We start from the raw sequence: 19,553 nt of genomic DNA on the forward strand, positions 1-19,553 counted from the left end.
TTTTAAGAGGTTTTTCTCAGCTTGTAATGTGAGAAAATAAAATTCTCTTCGCTTCCATCTTAAGAAGAAAATCAGGGGCCTGATCCTGTATTTTTTGTGGAACCAAGACTCTTGTTGAAATAGGAGTTCTGAGTGCATGGAGAATGTCGGATTGGGCCTGAAATGAAGGAGTGAACACAAATCCCCTTGCTAAATCTTGAACCTTGAAAATCCTAAGCCCCTAATATAAATCATGAGCTTTTGACAAGAGGATGGTACATCAAGATCAGTTCAGTAGGAAAAAGGCTTTTAGATGCACATTCAAACAGAAATCTTATTTTCTGGATAGAGAGCGTGCTTTGCTTTACAAAGCAATAATATGGGTATTATGCAGACTGGTAGACCAGGAGGTGGGTTATAGTAGGAAAAGAGGGACCAGTGAATCTGCTGGCCATGTTACTGGGTTTGCTTCTGAAGGTGGTTTGCAAACACTCCTTCTCTAGGGCTTGTCTATGTTAGAAATTCATACTATATCTGAACTCTATTGGGAGCACTTGAGTTAGATGACACAATGATGACCGCTATTTTGAGCTCAGTGGAGAAGAGGACAAGTCATGTTCAAAGTTGTCATTAACTCCTGGAACCAGCAGAGATGAGACTTTTGGTTACCCAAACTCTGACGCTTCTCTGCCTAATGCATATTCAGTAGCGGTTTCTCCCCTCTTCCTTCTTTATATTTCTTCACCCTACTAATGTTGGTGTGCCCTTCTCCTATAGGTTAGTATATTAATGATCTCAACTTATGTCCCTTTGTTGCCATGGCACTCTTGTGGTGAGACAGCTGCAGATGTTCCTATCCTAAAATATCCAAAAGCTTGTGTTAGTTCATATTCCTGTGGTTGCCTGGTGTTAAGTATAAACTTCCCCCTTTAAACACTCTATTCACAGTTCCCCAAAGCTTAGGTGTGGCGGCCAAAGTTCATAGGCCTCAAGCCTCATTCTAATTGCTTAAGCGAATGTCTTACAGGATACGGTCCTGTAGGTTACTTGCATTATTGCTAAATAAAATAAATGAGAAAACAATGGTTTAAACAGTCTACAGAAAACATTCTAGTTTTTTATTCTTGGCTATAAGTTTTTATAGCAATTTCTATAGAAACCTATTTAATATCTTCCCTGTATTGGTTTAATCCCTATTAAATTCTGAGACCTTTGCATAAGGAAGGAAGCAAATAAATGTCCTTCTAGCAACCACCCATGTAGCTAGTTTTTTCACAAGCTAAGGAGATGTTTTTTGGGAGCCCCTGTTTTTGAAGTAGCAAATCATTGCCTTGTAGCTTGCCCTGACGTTATCTAAATTGTGATAGAGGGAACTCTGACCCAGTTTCTGCAAATACACACATGCATATATTTGAACTCAATGGGGATCCTCACTTGTGTAAAGTTAAGCTTGTGTGTAAGTGTTTGCAGGTTCAGATCCTCTGGTAGCAGGGGCAGGCTTTATAACTATGGAATACATGCCAACTTCTGAAAGCTATGACATAGAACAAAGGTTGTCTGTGGAGAGAACAGTGATCCACCACACAACTTAAATTTTGACCCAAGATGTAGATTAGTAAAAACAAAGCCAGCAGAGAGATTTGGGATGAATTTTTCTGAGTCTAATTGAAACAGTTTGGGTTTTCAAACAAATAAAGGTTCCCATGCAGTGTTTGCAACCCAAACTTCACAGCCCTGAGAACCTGACTGTAAACAAAGGTGGAATTGACTTGACTTCATTGATTTTTCCCTTCTCAGCATTGAGAGAAATTCAAAAAATGAACAACATAAATAGTGACAGGTGAAATGGATTTTTAAAAGGCTTTGTTTCTAATATTCAATGGCGTTATTTGTAATATAGATAAATAAATTTTGCCTGTTCCTCTAACGTAATTGAAAATGCATTGGAGTATGAGAGCTTATTGGAGGGAGAGAGTGGAAAATATGATAAGTTTAAAAAATGGACTGAGGCCCTCTTCTATTTGGCAAATGTTCCCCCCAGCAACAGAGAAGGAAGCTAGCTGCTAGTGCAGTTTGCATCAAAGTGTCTGTCGAGATTTATAGTAGTTATACCCGTGGTTTTCAAACTTTTTGAGCTGAGCCCCCACCATGAGTTACAATTTTTGGTTGCCCCAATCCAGACAAAAATAGACACATTGAAAAATATGCTTGATAGATTACTAACAAACCTAAGACAGAACTTTAATTAAATTGCCTACACCTGTACATTTCAAATACAGATATTTAACGTGAAGTGTGTGCCAGTTTCTCTGCTGATAGTTTATCAATTCCTGGGGAGATTTTTGAGACCAACACTCTGAGGTTCTCTGCTTCCAGTCTCGAATGGTACTTTGTCTTTAACACAGCCAGTGCAGAGAATTTGATTTCACACAAATAAGATGAACCAAACTGTAAAAGAGCTTTGATCAAACACTCTGACAAAGCTGGACATTCTAAGCCAAGTTTCAACCAAAAACTCCCCAAAGACTGTTTTTTTCAATTGAATTTTCCAATGTCCTATCACTCTGAAGTTCAATCAGCTTCTCCTGAATGTCATTTCAGAGATGGGACAGGGTCACTGCCTCAACTAGAAAAGTTTGGATAATCCAGTCATTCAGGGGTGCATATCCTTCAGGAAAATATTTATCCAAACTGGCTCTGAGAGACGTCAAATGATCCTTGATTGGCTCCACCACACTCAATAGCTCAGATTCTGTTTCCTCGATAGCATCAGTTAACAACAAGAAGGGAATGCTTAAGCCAGTTTTGATCTGTGTTTTCCAGAGATCTAGATTTCTCTTGAATGCCAATATCTTGTTGTGCAGGGCAAAAATGGTATTTTCTGCTCCTTGCAATGAGACATTTAGAGAATTCAGTTTGTCAAAAATGTCAGCAAAGTGAGCCAAAAGTAAAGTCAGTGGGGATCACTCAGCGTTTCTGAAATTCAAATCCAATAGAAAAAGTTGAACTTCATTTCTCACTTCATAAACACATTGCAATACTTTCCCCCCCGGATAGCCACCTGACTTCCATGTGAAACAACAAAGCGTCATGCTCCACTCCCATTTCTGCACAAAGCATTGCAAAGAGACATGCCTTTGTGGGCTGCATCTTGATAAAGTTCATGCTTTTAATAGCAGAACATCTTTAAGTTCCTGATCCATGTTTTGAGTTGCAAGAGCTTTGCGGTATAGCATACGAGTCCATGTCCATGATATATGTGGAGCAATTTCAAACACTTTGGCTTTCAAGCCTGCCCTTCCTCCAGACATAGAAGGGGCTCCATCCAAGCAGATTCAGACACAGGCTTCCTACTTCAACTCATGAGAAGTTAAGAAGTCGTTCAAAATGTTAAACAGTTCAGATCCAGTTGCACGCATCTTAATTGGCTTGCAGAACAAAACATCTTCCAATATTGATGTTTTATGTGAGTACCGAATGTAAGCAATTAAATGAGCTTCTTTTGATATATCTGTTTCTTGCAATCGGATTGCAAATAAACTGGACTGCAATTGAGAGATCAGCTGTGCCTTGATGTTTTCTGACATATCAGAGATTTGTTGGCTGAGTGTATTGTTTGACACCAGGATCATTTTTAACTTTTCTGCCACGCTGTCACCAAGCATTGTCCCGCAAATGTCAATTGCAGGTGGGAGAACCAGTTTTTCCTCAGTTGTGTAAGGCTTTTTATTCTTGGCAATGTGGTATGCAACTTGATACGATGCTTTTAAAGCACTTGCAGGGGTGGATACCACATTTTTCATTGTGTTTTTTTTTTTTGTTTATTTATTTCTTCTAGCTTTCGTTCAGAAAAAATCTCTGTTCTTTCCTACCAGCTTGCTATGTTTTGTTTCCAGCTGGCGTCTTAATTTTGTTAGCTTCAGGCTATTGCTTGCTAAAGTTACTGCACACGCTACACATTGAAACCTAATTTCTCCATTAACTGCAATGGAAGTGAAACCAAAATCCAAGTATGTTTCATCATATTTTCTTGTTTTTGCAGATTTTTTTTTCTTTGTATCAACTTTAGCCATTTCAGCTTCTGGCTTTCGTTTTGCAACACCACCATTGGCAATAAGTACGATCCATTTTTCACCACACAATAATATGAAAAAATATCAAACTCACCAGCAGAATAAACACAACTGCTTGTTATTAGGACAGCACATGATACTAAAGAGGAAGGAGGGAAAGGTAGTTTTTGCTGTAGAAATGGTGGCGGGGCTCACTCTCTCAGCTCCTGGCGGCAGCGTTCCTGCTGAAAGCCCCAGGCAGCTAATTGTGGGGCTCCCTCTGTTAGCCCCAAGGATAGAATTGCAGGAATCCAGTTTTCAACCGGAATGCCCAGTCAAAAGGGAGCCTGGTGGCTCTGGTCAGCACTGCTGACCGGGTCATTAAAAGTTGGAGACGCAGGCAGGCTCCCTACCTGGCTCTATGCAGCTCCTGGGAAGCTGACAGCATCTCCTCTGGCTCTTAGGCAGAGGGATGCCCACAGGGGCTCTGTGCGTTCCCCCAGCAACAGCTCAGCAACTCCCAGTGGCCAGGAACAGCGGCCAATGGGAGCTGAGGGGGCAGCACCTACAGGTGCAAGTGGAGCACAGAGCCACATGGTTGCACCTCTGCCTAGGAGATGGAGGGAGATGCTGCTGCTTCCTGCAAGCTGCCTGAGGTAAGCACTGCCCAGAACCGGCACACCGCACCCCCTCCTGCACTCTGAACCCCTTGGCACCAGCCTGGAGCCCCCTCCTGCAACTCAAACCCCTACCCCACCCCAGAGCCCACACCCGCAGCAGGAGCCCTGCCCCCCTACATCTCAACCCACTGCCCCAGCCTGGATCCCCCTCCCACATCCTAACCCCTCATTTCTGGCCCCCTCCTTCCTCAGCCCGGAGCACTGGCCTGCACCCCTAGCTGGAGCCCTCTAACCCTGTCCCAGCCCAGTGAAGATGAGAGAGTGAGCAAGGGTGGGGGTGAACGAGCGACAGAGGGAGGGGGTGATGAAGTGAGTGGGGGGTGGTGCCCCAGAGAAAGGGTGGTGCAAGGGGCCCCAGAGAGAGTGGTGCGGGGGGCGGGGCAAAGGTGTTTGGTTTTCTGCAAATAGAAAGTTGGCAACCCGAGCCTCAAGGTGCGAACTGTGGGGTTCCCGCTGTGAGCCCCAAGGCGGCGGAGGCACCCCGCGCCCCCCCCCCTCCATGTTCTGCCAGGCCCCCACTTTGAAGATCTCTGAGTTTGGCAGGTGCGCTGCTGCTGCTGCTGGCTGTGGTCATCGCCACCTACTGGCCCTCTGTGGTCATTGCAGCGATGAGATGATTGTTAGTGATACAAGTTGCGTAACAACTGTGTTGATGGCTCCTGGGAGCAGGGGGTGGTGAGAACCGCCCGTCGGTCAGACTCATGAGTGCGGCTGGCGGAGGAAGGGGGTGTGTACATAGTGCCTTTTGCAGGCTGTGGGTTGATGGCACTGGGGATCATAATCCCCGTCTCTTGCATGCCCGAGAAATCCCAGGGAGTGGGGTTTGCCTAGGGGGCGAGGCGGGGAAGAATGTCGCTGTTCCTTTTTCTTTTTCTGTGTGAAATCCAGCCAGTCCCTCGTGCATCAGCAAGTGCAAACTAGCAACAGCCTTCACAGCCCCCCTCCCAGACACTCGCTAGGTCGCCGTCAGATCATGAATTATTAGGGAAGAGTTCTAGATTGGACTGGAGCGTTGTGCTTTTGCAGATGCCCGGGAGACAGACGCATGTAAAGGGGAGCAGTGTCAGCTCGGGGAGAAAATATTTTATGATTTGCTGCACTTCCTGTTAAGCGCAGCTTCTTGTTTTCAGCAGAGCCCGATTGCGAGCAGCATTTGCAACTCCTCCTTCTCAAGGCCGGGTGCTGCCTCCTTGAAGTCCCTGATTATCATCAGCTCTGCCTGGGATTCCGGCTTGCAGCAGGAAAGTGGAACCACATTGCAATGTTTGTTTGCACCACCGCCTTCTCCAGGCCTGCGTGAGTTTCTCGTAGCTCTGGCCCTGCTGAGGCTGCACAGAGGAAGAAGTCGCATTTCAGGGAGCGCTTGCACCGCCTCCTGCTTGACAGAGGGGGACGGACCTAGTCGCAGGATCCGGACTCCAGGGATTGTATTTATTTGCAAACGGTGTCGAGCTCAACTTTTGCACCTTCCTCTTTCTCCCCAGGGCACGTGTAATGGGGGACACGTTACTTTGCTGTGCAAAGGGAAGGAAACTTTCTCACCCACCAAGAGTCTCCGGATATTTTTGACCGGGCGGAAGACTTATCAACCGAACCACAATTTTAAGGATGTCTCATGATCTTGCTCTTGGAAGAGACGGGGGCCCCTAGCAACTTTCCCAGCCCCCATTTAAAAAACCGCAGCTGGAGAAACTCCTCCCTTCTTCCCCTTTGGTTCCCCCACCCCCTTTCTCCCCAGTTCCTGAGGGTTGGAAAACAAGCCCAGATTGGCTGCTGGTGGTGGACAGTGGTGGGAGGTGGAAGAGGAGCCTTGCTTGGGAGCCATCCTCGGGAGTGACGCCTTGTTGAGCGGGATGGGAAGCACTGCCATGGACACCAAGAAGAAAGATGCTTCCAGCAGCGGCAGCAGGAAAGGCTCCAGCCAGAGGAGACGCATGTTGCGAGTGCACATCCCGGTAAGTGCCTCTGCGCCCTCGCTCCCTCCTTCCTCCTCTTCGTGGCGATGACAGGGCTGAAGTCCCTGCTGGCCGCACGCGGCAGCGCGCGCGCCTCCTGTCGTAGGGGGTGGGGGGCTGTTTCTCCCGGGCAGCGTGGACACCTCATACCATTTAGCAGCAACAGGTGGGGAGGGGGGGGCGTGGTAAAGAGAGGTGCAGGCGCCTCCTGTGCTTTTGCAGCAGGAGAGGATCTGGGGGTTCACTGCGCGGTGCCCGCTTCTCCTGTCACTTAGCAACAGCTTGGAGGCGGGGGATGGAGAAGAAGTGCCCCCGGCCCGCTTCTGGCATCCAGCAACGCCAGCTGGGGAGCGTGGGGAAGCGGCTGCTGTTCGGGGCGGGCCTGGGGGTTAGGAACGGGGACTCGCGGGTGACAGCGCGGGGCCCTGCCCCTGGCGGCAGCAGCCACGGCGCGGGGTGGGTGGCTGGGTGCCCGCGCGCCCCTGCGGAACCGATTTCGAACAGGCCGGAGTCCGTGTGCAGCCAGCCTTCACACGGGGGGCCAGGAGGAGGGTCCCGCATGCGACCCTCACCCAAGACAGACCGTGTCACACATCACGGACGACTCCCCTCTGACCAGATTGGATGATGGGCTGAGGGCTCTGCCCTTTGCTGAAGAGGCTGCTGCAAATTGGGTTGGCAAGGTCTGCATCTGATAAGAATAAGTCTAGCAGTCATAAGTCGTAGTTTGTTAGAGGATAAACCGCTTTCGGGGGCGGGGGGAGTGCATGGATTGTGTGGGCATGTGTATGTCACAGACGAATAGCAGCTAGTTGAGGGAGAGGTGTGGCCCGGGTAAGGGGTAGAACCCTAGGTGTGGGGGCAGAGACAGCACACTGTTCCTGCTTGGGTGGTTGCTGTAGCTGTGTTGGTCCCAGGATATTAGAGAGACAGCGTGGGTGAGGTAATATCTTTTGTTGGGCCATCTGCAGTTGGTGAGAGAGACACACTTGCAAGCCACACTGAGCTCTTCTTTCTGTCTAGCTGAAGTTGATCCAATAAAAGATATAACTTCACCCCCCCCCCCCGACCCCGAGAAAAGGAGGTACAGTTTGGTGCTGGGCTAGTGCTGGGGAGGGAGGACTGGATCCCTCCACCTCTTCCCTTTCATGCACTAACCAAACCCAGCCCAGCTGCATGCAGAGTGCCACGCTTGCAGTGTGTGACTGGGCAAAGGGAGAGGACAGCATGCACTGCACTAACTGCTCCCTTCATTTAGCCATGTAATTGGTTTGGCACAATTCTAACAGGATTTGATATTTCATGTGCAATGCTGTACAGTCTGAGTGTATTGTAACTAGAGGTGAGCTCAAAGCAGTATGCTGGCCTGAACGTGCCCAAACTTTAGCACTTGGACCTGTCTCTTCAGTGAGACTGAATTGGAGCCTCTGATCTGAAGCCCTCAAACACTAATTCAGAACTGAATTTCCGGGAGGTTGACCGCTTAGAAGCCTCACAGTTGTTTATCAAAGCAACCTACTGTGGGATTGGTAGGTGCAGAGGAATGGTCATACTAGAGCAGACAAGTGTACAGATTGGCAGGAAACCGTTTTCCTATCCCATGAAAGTTTGCACAATTTAAAAACGTCTCCAGTTCCATATAGGGATGAAACTGAGACTTTTTGAAAATTTAGAGCAAGAGGTTGATTCTCTTTCCGCCCCCTCCACCCCATAACCAGGTGGCTAAACTGAAACCTTTTTAAATTTTTGTGTGCTAGTCCCATATTCAGTAGCCTGGTGGTTAGGGCTCTGACCTGAAAGGTGGGAGACCAGTTCAAGTTCCTGCTGTAGTGATTATTTATGCCCAGTGGAAAAGCTCCCACAGGTGAGATTGTGAGTGTCTCACCCCACAATAGCTTGGTGGTCAGTGCACTCACTGGGCATGTGGCAGACTCAGGTTCAAGTCTGCTGCAGGCCCTGAACCTGTTCTCCCACATGCTACGTGAATGCCTTAACCAGGGGGTTATTAGCTGTTTTGGGGTGGGGTCATTTGCTCACTCTGTTACCTGATGTTTCATTCTGGACTTATGAAACTTTTGTCAAAATCAGTTATTTCCTGCAAAAAGTTAGTTTTGATTAATCATTTTCCAACATAAAACCCTTTTATCAAATTCCGGACTAGCAGGCCGTCCAGCCTCCTGTCTGAGAGTGGCCAGTAATAGCTGATTCAGAGGAAGATGCAAGAAACTCTGTAATAGGCAGGCAGTATATAATAACTTGCTCAGAGGGTCATTTTTTCCTAATGTCCAATAGTTAGAGGTTGGCTCATACGCTGAAGCTGGAGAGTTTATCCCTTTCAAAATTTCATTGATTTTTTTTTTAAATCCCTACTATTAAGTCAGTATATTCTTGTTATTTATATAAATCTTCATTCCTTTCTTGGAATTCACCACTCTTGGCTGTGGTGCTTCTAGCAATGAGTTCCAGAGTTCCTGCTCCTCCTGTTGAGGGGTCTAGATTTTGCTCCAGCTGTCCAGTGGAAGGAGGCAGCGTGAGCATGTCCCTCCCAGGCCAGCAGGAAACCATTAGCTAACTTTATTTTTATGCTTTTTGGTTGTTTTTTCCCCCCATGGAAAAACAAGCAAATGTAAACACATAGGGCATACTGAATGCTGTGGTATAAAACAAAGGAGACATAGACAGCTTTTTTGTGGGAAGAATTAGTTCTGTAGAATTCCTTTGTCTCTCTGAAGTGGAACATGAACCCAGTAGTGTGAGTAAAACTTTCAACCCTATAGTGTGTTAGTGGGCTCAAAATTAGGCCCCCCTCATCTAACTTGGGTGTTTCCAATGTGTCCATCATGATAGTGTCTAGGCACCAATCTCTGCCACAGCACCAGTAATACAACTTCAACCTGATGATCTCAAAATGCCTTACAAACATTGAACACCCCAGCGTGCTCATAATTATCCTAATTTTATACATGGAGGAATTGAGGCAAGAAGGGATTAAGTGACTTTTCCAAATCAGAGTGTCTTTGGCAGAGCCAAGAATAGAAGCCAAATGTTCTGGCTTCTAGTTGGGGTGTGCACAAGGGGGGGGCAAGCAGGGGCAAAGCACCCCTAATAATAGTTGGGGCCAGGGGCACGGAACTTCTCCAGCCCCAGGGACACAAAGGCAGGAAAGAGTGAGCTCCTGTCAGGGGCTGGGGCAGAGGAAAGAGTGAGCTCCTGCAGTGGTGGGCAGCAAGGTCCTCCCAGTGCCAGGTGGGGAGAGTGAGTTCCTTGGAGGACAAGGGGAGGGCTCAGAATGTGCCCCTCCAAAAGGGGTCAAATTTAAATTCCTGCAGACGCCCCTGCTTCTAGTTCTCTTTCTTAGTCACAAAGTTCATCTTCTTCCCAAGGGTTGCCTCAGTCTTGTCCTAGAGGGACCTCCTCTAGGGGGACAGGGTCATTCATTGTCTGTATTTGTTAACTCCGTGGCCTCTTTGCTGAGCCTGCTTCGTAAGTTGCCACCTGGACTGTGGTAGATATTTGCACATATGCCACTAAGGGCACATCTACATGGAGATAAAAGCCCCCTGGTACAGCTGTGGCTGGCCTGAGTCAGCTGATTTGGGATTTTGGGGCTTGGGCTGTGGAACTAAAAATTGCTGCATAGACATTTAGGCTCAGGCTGGAGCTGGAGCCGTGAGACCCTCCATCCTTGCTTGGACTTCAGCCTGAGCCAGAACATCTACACAGCAGTATTTCAGCCCTGGAGCCTGAACCCTGCAAGCCAGAGTCCGCTGACCCAGGCCAGCTGTGGGTTTTTTATCCCTGTGTAGACGATCAGATTAGGAACTGACCTTGCTCTCAGTGAAGTCAGTAACTATTTTGCTGTTTGGGAGCAATTCAAGACTTAAAAATTAACGAAGACCTGATCTCTTCCCCCCCACCCTGAACCAATAGTCTCCTTTCCTCTTTCTGCAGAGTTGAGGTCTATAGTATTTCTGAAATGGGTCAGAATTTTTCAGATTTGGTGGTATTTTTCAGTAGTTTTTTATCTTCTGTTGTAGTTGCAATACAGCTGTGCTAGGAACCTTTTGTTATACTCCTCACTTGACAGTGGAATTTTCATTTGGAAAGATCAATTTAGACTTTTTTTTTCTGTTTCATAACATTTTCTTGGCTGTTGGTTTGGAGCATCATTCCTATTATTTCAGTGGTGCCTGTCAGTGCTGCTGTAGTTGTCAAGGGAGCTTTCAACAGACAGAAATTTTTATTTTGCTCATCCTCGTCTTCTGTGTCTTGCTGTGAGATCGTGTTTATTGCTCAGACATTTAATTCTTGCTTATTGAGATTATCAGATTAGGGGCAACAAGGGGAAGACTAAGGAGGTGTGAACAGAAAGTGAAATAAAAGAGTGTAATTTTAAGAGAAAGTATTGAGAGAGAAATCTACACAAGAAATAAAGTTGATTTGGTTGGGAGTCAGTGATACTTTCTAGTCGTACAGTGGGGGTGCATCTGCGCCACTTGAAAGACTTGACCTAGGAAAAAGTTGACAAGCTTTGATGAAAAGCACAGAAGCCTTTAAAAAAAAAAAAAGAAAATTGGGTGTGAGGAGAAAACCAAAGATATTAGTTGTGCCTGAATGGAAGGTGTAAATGTTCTCCTTCTTTCTCATTGTTTCCTTTTTAGGGGTTGAATACAGTGCGAACAAATTGATCAGTCCTAAAGAGGCCATTTTGTTGTGGCTCACAATCCAAGGTGGGAATTTCAAGCAAGAATGGAGGGTTGGGGCAGAACTGTAGGACATAATAGAAGAGTCTGACAAACTTTCTTTCTGATATGGTTCTTTCTGTGCTGAATCTCTCCCTTCTGCACGAGTGAAGCATTTGCATTGTGACACCCAAATCTTGCTCTTGGGAAGGTTGGCAGTCTGCTGAGTTCCTGTAAACTGGATGCTCCCATCACCTGCTAAACTGATTTGTGATCGTCTAAGATAAACCTCATATCATTAGATTCTCTAGCATGGCAGAGTGAGGAGCTAGTTGCTAAATCACTGGCCTTGCTCAGTGAACTTACTCCTTGCTATTACCCAAGTGATTTATAATGACAAATTAGTAATTGAGCTAGACCATAGGAGCCCATATGAGATACATTAAGAGGCGAAATCTGCTCCTCCCTTTCACAGCACCACTTTCTGAAATCTTGAAAAGGTATTTTCTATACATTTAAGGTAGAGATGGCTTCAAATGAAATCCCAGGTCTGAATATCCCCCTTGTATGCCAAAGTTCAGACACAGATCTCAACTTTGTGGCTGTTGCTCATCTCTAATGTAGATATTTTAGCTCTTACAGAGTTTCCTTTTAAAACATTAGAAGGCAACAGAATAAGTAATAATACAAATTGCAAACATATCTTGCTTGGTACATATTTTAAAAGCACTGTCGTCTCCATTCTAAGGCTCGATGCAATTGTCTGCTGACTCAGAGCTCTTAGCAGAGAGATCAATACTTTCCTTGTGTAATCTTCTTACAGAATTGTTCTATTGGAATATGTTAAAAATTGTCATTGTAACTTCATTTCACTGCAAACTGGATAGATTCTGCTCTCAGTTACTTTGAATGTACGCTAAGTGTAATGAAGAGTGGAATCTGTCCCAAGATCTTCACCTGAGCATTTACTGCAGCCCCCAATGAGTGGGAATTGCAGCTATTTGGCACTTTTCTGTATTAGACCTAAATATGTTAGAAGGTGATAGTGAAAAATTTCATTGTTCCTTTGTGTACAGTAATCAATGAGGCCAAAATATCTGTCCAATGAAGTGGTTATTGCCACCTATTCTCCTGCCCTGACAGAAAGGTTGGTGTATTGATATTTATAGGTTGGTGTAGTGATATATTCCAGCTTGGGAAAGGTTGGTGTAGTGATATATTCCAGCTTGGGAAAGGTCTCTTAATAATAGCTATGGAGACCACAGTCCTTTTTTGTGCACAAAACAGATGTAGCATGGGCAGCAGCTCTCCACACTTTCCCACATTTCTTCCTCAAAGTGCTTCAGTTCTGAAGGAGCCATCTCTCGGAGCAGATTTAATGATGTACTATGCCTGTTATCATGTAGCGACCCCGGGGTGGATCCTCAGATGGTGTAAATTCTCTTAGTTTCGTGGACTTCAGTGGCACTATGACAACTTACACCAACCGAGGATCTCTCCCTCCATCTCTTGCTTTCCATTATAGCAAAGCAGTTAGCAGTTGCATAGTTAATAAACATTTGCAGTGTTGTAGCGGTGTTGGACCCAGGATATGAGAGAGACAGGGTGGGTGAAATAATATCTTTTATTGAACCCACTTCTGTTGGTGAAAGAGACAAGTTTCTGCAGTACACAGAGCTCATTCTGACATAAGCTCATTCTGAGGTCTGTGTAGCTCAAAAGCTTGTCTCTTTCACCAACAGAGGTTGATCCAATAAAATATATTCTTACCCACCTAGTGTTTCTCCAGTTAATAAATCACATTCATAAAATGATTATTCCTTTCCAGTATTGTATAATATACTTTGTTTTGCCAGATGAATGCTGAGTCGGGCAAGAAGAGGACTACACTCCATTCTTGGAGTTATTTGTGACAACAACAGATGAAAGTGTTAAGTAGTGAATTTTTCCAGAGGAGCTAATAAGGGACTCTGCTCCCTGTGTGACCCTGGAGAACAAACTGATCTGGAAAGACTTTTTTTCAGCAGGGAGAGGAGAGGGAAATGTCTCCCTAAAATGGAATCTGGAACTGTCCCTGTGGTCTCCTTCATGAGACCCAGAAAACAATGTGTCCCAAATTTCTACCTTCTTGCAATTTGAAATCAGATCTCCCTTAATGGACTAAAGAGTTGAGGAAGGTGAGGAGAAGCCCTGGAACTTGCACAATGAGATCTGAAAGCTCCTGTGCATCAGATAAAAAAGATTAGCAACTGCAGATACAGTAGGTAGGAGAAAAATGACAAGGGCTCTCAATCTTTGCTTCTTGACGTTCCACAAGCTGATCACCAGCTAGGTTTATGGAAAAATATAGTTGCTCCTTTCAACCACCTCCTCTCTCTCCCAGTTTGCATTCCTGATCTGCCCTGCCCCCTCCCTCCTTCGTTCCCTCCCAGTCCCCTGCAGCTCCTGTGGGCTGTAGACCAGCAGGAAGGAGGTGAATTGCATCAGAAGAGTAGGCCATGGGCATGGAAGAACCAAGGAGAGGAGTGGAAGCTGAGCAGAAGCATGGAACATGAGGCTGTTGGCCTATTGGGAGGGGTTGGCCATGTTGTGTTAATCATTTGTAGATGTGGGAGAAGCTCTGTATGTTTGTGGAGAGAACAGGAGTGGGACAGGAACTGCTGAAAGGTAGAGGGACAAGAGGAATGAATTCTTTATAGTTCCTTGCCTGAGAGGTCTGTGTGTCTTTATGGAGCTAAGGGTTAAATCATTGCATTATAATTACTGCTATGCAGCATGTAAGGTTATTTACTGTTTTTTTTTTTAAGAGAATACGTATTAGTAAGAAAGTGATATCCTGCAGATATAGAAAAACTCTGCTTATGTGTCCTTCTTGCCAGTAGGTATAGACAGTGATGCTGAAGTTTTGAAGGTCAGATCTACTTGGAAAAGTGACGGTAAAAATGGAATGATGGAGCATTATGTTTGTCTCAATGACAAAGATGCTTCTCCCCCCCCGCCTCCCAGCCCTGAGATCTGAGAGACAATATGTATTTTTCTTTCTCATGAATCATTTCCAGTAATAAATATTCCATGGGCTAATTTGTGCGCTTAGTAACACCTGTGTGGCCCATGGACTTCAAATTATGTTAGCTGTTACTCCTGTGCAGCCATACTATCTCCAAGAGTGCTATACAGATGTAACAGAGAATTTTACAAGAATTTGCTGACATGTGGGGAGGCTCAAGAATCCAGCTTGTACCCCTCTGTGCTGGCTCTCCAGGGCTAAGAGGAGTAAAAAGTAGCCAAAGCTTCACTGGCATGGAAATCAGTAAAGCTGATTCTGGATACATATGCTGAACAGATCTGTTGATGAGTAAGGTACTGTTTAATATAGTGACTTTTCAGAATAAAACTGCATTTATACCAGAAGGTGCCCCATGCCTAGCGTGCCATGAAAGACAATGCAGAGATGGTTGTGGGAGAAATGGAGCATCAAGGTTGCTGGGGAAGAGAGCACTGTGGTAAGAGACAAGGCCTGACAGGTGGGGAGGGGCAGAGCAGTGCAGGGCTGTGAAGGCAAAAGAACAAGACTTTTGAACTTGATGTTCGTGAGTGGAATATATTTTGCACATGATGGAAAGAAAAAGAGGCCTTATAGACAGATCGTGGTGGTTTGGCTGCATGATACTGTGTGGCCATTGAACTATTTCTAGTAATCGTAATGTGTGGAAACAATTTTGGCATGGCAATTTCTGCTGCTGTGTCTGATTGCTATGTTTACTCTTAAGGTGGACACTAGAGGAAAAAATTCTAGACTGCAGCTATTTACACGTTCTCAGTATCTGGATTATAATGCTTCAGTTTAATTAATGCTAACTTGTATAATAGTTCATTCTCTAAATCAGGGATTCTCTAACTTCATTGCACCACGACCCCCTTCTGACAACAATTACTACACGACCAGAGGAGGGTGGACCGAAGCCTGAGCCTGCCCGAGCTTGCTGCCCTGGGTCGGGGGGAGGCAAAGCCAAAGCCCCACGCAGGGGGCCTATAACCTGAACCCCACTACCCATGGCTGAAGACCTTGGGTTTTGGGTTCAGCCCTGGGTGGTGGGGCTTGGGCTTTGGCCCTGGGCCCCAGCAAGTCTAAGCCAGCCCTGGCAACCCCATTAAAATTGGGTCATGACCCACTTTGGGGTCCCAACCTGCAGTTTGAGAGCTGCTGCTCTAAATTACATGAAATATTTTTGATATGAATTCTATATAGTTTGGGAGCTTCGTTTTGTTTGTAGAGAACCAAATGCAATCCACATTTTTTGTTGTTATCCTTAATTATGACACTTAAAGTTTAGCTTTATAACATAGTGTCTAGGGTTTTTTACATTGCTATATAATTTAGCATGGCAATTTACATTATGTAGAGTTGGTGTAATGGGAAGTATAACAGATTTGTTGCAGCATATATTTCAGGTTGTCAGCTATACCTTACACTGTAGTTGAACAGACTGGATGGTCATTAATGAAGATAGAACTTGGGACTTTCTGTTCCAAAGCAGGAATCTATCCCATGAGCTCAAGACAAAATCTGTTTGTTGTAGGTATAGTTGGACTGCAAGGGCTGAGACCTTTTGTAAGGTACTACAGTACAGATATATATTAGACGTACACACAGATTTGACATTCCAGCAGTAAGGAGCAATGGTACATATATGCATTACCTACAGTGTTTATGAAAAACCAGACATGGTAATTAATTTACATAGCACTAACAAAGCTTTAGATACTTTACAGGCAACTTTTCAAGCAAGCATGCTATTGGTGCTGTGTAAATAATAAAATTGCTCTTGATCTTTCAGCAGTTCCAAACCTGAGGAAAGAAAGGATAAACCAGTGGTTAGAGTGCTAGCCTAGGACATGGGACACTTTGGTTCAGTTCTCTGCTTTGCCTCAGTGTTCTTGTATGACCGTGGGTAGATCAGTCACTCTGTGCCTCAGTTCCCCATCTGTTAAATGGGCATAATAATACTTTCCTACCTCCATGGAGGTGTTGTGAGGATAAATACACTAACAATTATGAAATGTTGTGATGCTACAGTAATTCAGACCTTATAAGTACCTAAGGTCTCTGCTCTGGAAAGCCTGAATAGACAACATACAGATGAAGGATGGGGAGCAACAGCAAGCCAAGTAGTAGAGTAAAGGTGTTATCACATGCCATAGTGGTTCCCCAGTTTTTCTCCATAAGGGGGGAATATATCTGAGTGAGCTTATGAATTCCATTTGTGTTTTGTGAATGCCTATTGTAACTCAGCCTCTGTTTTGATTGTAATCTGTAGTGTGGCTTTGAGCATTTATTTTGATAGTGGGAACTTGACACTTAATGGGGAAACTATATCTGGGAAGCTGTGACAGGGCCATCAAGGACTATCTGCATTGAATGGCTCTCCTCTGGTGAATTAGGGGGATTTCTGGATTCTTTACAGGGAAACTGGTGGGGGTGGAGGGAGAAGAGGCCTGGATGCTCCCCTTCCCTCCGTGTGCATGTTTAAGAAAAGCACATGGATGGGAGAGCTACTATTGCTCCACTTGACCAAACAGGTACAGAGTCTCTTTTTAAAAATGGGTGCTTCTCTAAGCAGAGGAAGCAATTTAATCACTAGAAACAGAAGGCACAGCTGGAGGGAGTGGAAGCAGGAGGGACTTTGCCACCTTTAAAAGATTTGGACCAAACCCATGGACGTGCAGATGTGGGCAAAGATCAGACTAAAGGAGTTGGATTCAGCAGTTTGTTTTCCATAGATCTGTAACTCCTGTCTGCCCTTTAAAGAGAAAAGTGTGTGTGTGTGTGTGTGTGTGTGTGTGTTTTTAAGAAATTCTTTTGCTAAGCCATTGTTGCTGTGCTTTACTGTCACGTTGCCCCTGAAGGGTGTAAGTAGGAACTCGGAGCTCCTACAGTCAGGTGGATCTAGGAGGGATATGTCAAACCAACCGGGGACTTGGGAGGGCTGAGTCACTGGTTCAGGGGTCTGGGCAGTCAGACTTTAGGGTCCCACTCTTCAAGAAGGATGTCAGACCTACGGTTCGTTCCTGGGTAGTGTACCTGGGTGACCCAGAGCTAAGAATGGTGATCAATCAGTACCCAGACCCTGGAAGTTTAGCAGCACTTCTTCAAAGAGTGTTTCAGCCCCTGGATGCAGCTTTCATCTTGCTTTGTATTCCCTCCGGAACAGAAGATTGTTGGAGTGGGATTTGCTGCTGTTGAGCGCGTATTAATCAAAGCTTCTGTGATGGAAATGGGAACTAAATGATGTGGCCTGTGGAAAGGTAGCTCAGATTGGAAAGGAGAAGATGAGGCAGAGGATTAAAAACTTTTAAAATCATCACTCCAGCCATCTGAATCTGTACTCCAGTTACTGCCTGGGGCTGGGAAAGTATATACCTTGCTTTGGTGAAAGGTTGAGGGCTCAGGTCCTCCACCCCTCATATGGAGGAAATAAAAGTTCCCTGTAAACTTTCCATTGTTTTAATGTTGTAGCTGATGAAATATTAACTACTTTTAATGCAGCAATATGCTACCGTGACTGCTATGGCTATGCACCTACAGTCTTCAACCAAGGCTGGGGCTCCAGTCTGCTAGGTGCATATATCAATGTATAGGTGTATATAAACACAGGAGGACAGCTCATCTGAAGAGCTTCAAATCTCCATAGACACTACAGAGAAGTGGTAGGACAAAGGAAGTATGTTTATCCCCATTTTACAGATGGGGAATAGAGAGATTAAGTGACCTGCCTCATGTCATGCAAAGAGTCAGGGATGGCAATGGGAATTGAACCTAGGTCTCCTGCGTAGTCTCCATTGCCTTAACCACAAGACCATTTCCCCTCTTTGTATAGCTTTCCACCCATAGGTCTCTCATGCAGGCCCTGTTTTGGTTGGTAACAACTTGACTGAAAGTTGTTACCATCTAACATCTGTTTGATAGTATATGTGAAATCAGTTGTTGATCCCAGTTCAGTTCCTTGTGGATAGTTGTCCACAACACACAAACCATCACAGTAGTTAGGACTGTTACAGGTTTTCTGATAAGAGGGACCAAGCATTGAATGGTGGCCACACCTCCAGAGGTGATGCCACGTGGGCAGGTTTGAGGAATACAGGTGAGGCAGTGTGGTGAACCTTGTGTGATTACTGCATGCTCCATAGGGTCTTCTGTAGGACATACCAATGTTTTTTTTTGTTCTGAATCCCTGGTAGCACAACAAGCAACTTACTTGAGGGAAGTGTTAGAAGGTAGATCATCTGCTAGACCTTCATAGATTCTCGCATCCTGTGTGTCCCACTCAGCACTTCCAACTGCCTTCAAACCACCACACTCCTCCCAGGGTCCCCAGATACCCAGTCGCTGTAACCAACTCTTCGCTGATTGTCCTCCTATTTGCCACAGAATCTCACCCTCACCCCGCCCCTGACCCAATAGCAATCCAGTGCAGGAGATTCATCAGACTTCCACTGATGTCTATCCTCTACCTGCTCTGTGGGGAGATGGTTTCAGCCTCCTGATCTGTCAAGCTGACATTGTGCACAAACGCTGAACTCGTATACAAAGAGGGTTGGGAGGTAAAAAGGTGACCAGTACTCCCCGTTCACCCTCTGCTCAACTAGTCCAAGGTAAAGCTAATACTAGTTTAAGAACTAGTTTATTCAAATAGAATCTAATTATACACTCTTTTGAGAACTGCTTTATGCATCTTCGAGTTATTCAGGGACCCGAGGGCACATGCCAGTGTTTTTCCTTATGATGTTATGCCTGTAATTCAGCAATTCAAAAAAAATAATTTCAGTTCTTTTATCTGTGTGGTGTATTTAAAGAGTCCCAGATCCTTGAACTCCTTCAGACCTGTGCAACCAACTTCATCTGGCATGCAAAAATACTATTAATTTAAATCTTTTATTGGGATTTTTAACTTTGAAATACTGAAAAGAGTAAAAAGAGGAAACATCTTATCTAAGAACATAAGTTAGTGTCTTTACTTTGCCTCATAATAAATTTATTTTCTTTGTGGGCTGTGTGGTCTTGCCACATGGAAATGGAATTCACTTTACATTGCATGATGTCAAGGTTAGGTTATTGTTAAGCTTGGACAAGGTGCTTGGTGTTGTACAAATACAAGGACAAATTCTGCCACCTGGAATCACAGGAGTAGTGCTTTACTCTGCAAG

At 45.2% G+C, this 19,553-nt stretch overlaps 1 protein-coding gene across 1 annotated transcript in view; it reads left to right on the plus strand.

Annotated features, from left to right (window-relative positions):
* Positions 1–5,466: 5,466 nt before the first annotated feature.
* Positions 5,467–19,553, plus strand: part of PRKAG2 (protein kinase AMP-activated non-catalytic subunit gamma 2) — a 428,376-nt gene continuing 414,289 nt past the window's right edge. Inside the window, 1 exon segment of the mRNA XM_038389209.2 lies at positions 5,467–6,666. Within this exon segment, the coding sequence (XP_038245137.1) occupies positions 6,565–6,666 (102 nt within the window). The 5' untranslated portion in view covers positions 5,467–6,564.

This window comes from Dermochelys coriacea, chromosome 2, assembly GCF_009764565.3.
Source record: "Dermochelys coriacea isolate rDerCor1 chromosome 2, rDerCor1.pri.v4, whole genome shotgun sequence".
Taxonomy (NCBI): Eukaryota; Metazoa; Chordata; order Testudines; family Dermochelyidae; genus Dermochelys; species Dermochelys coriacea.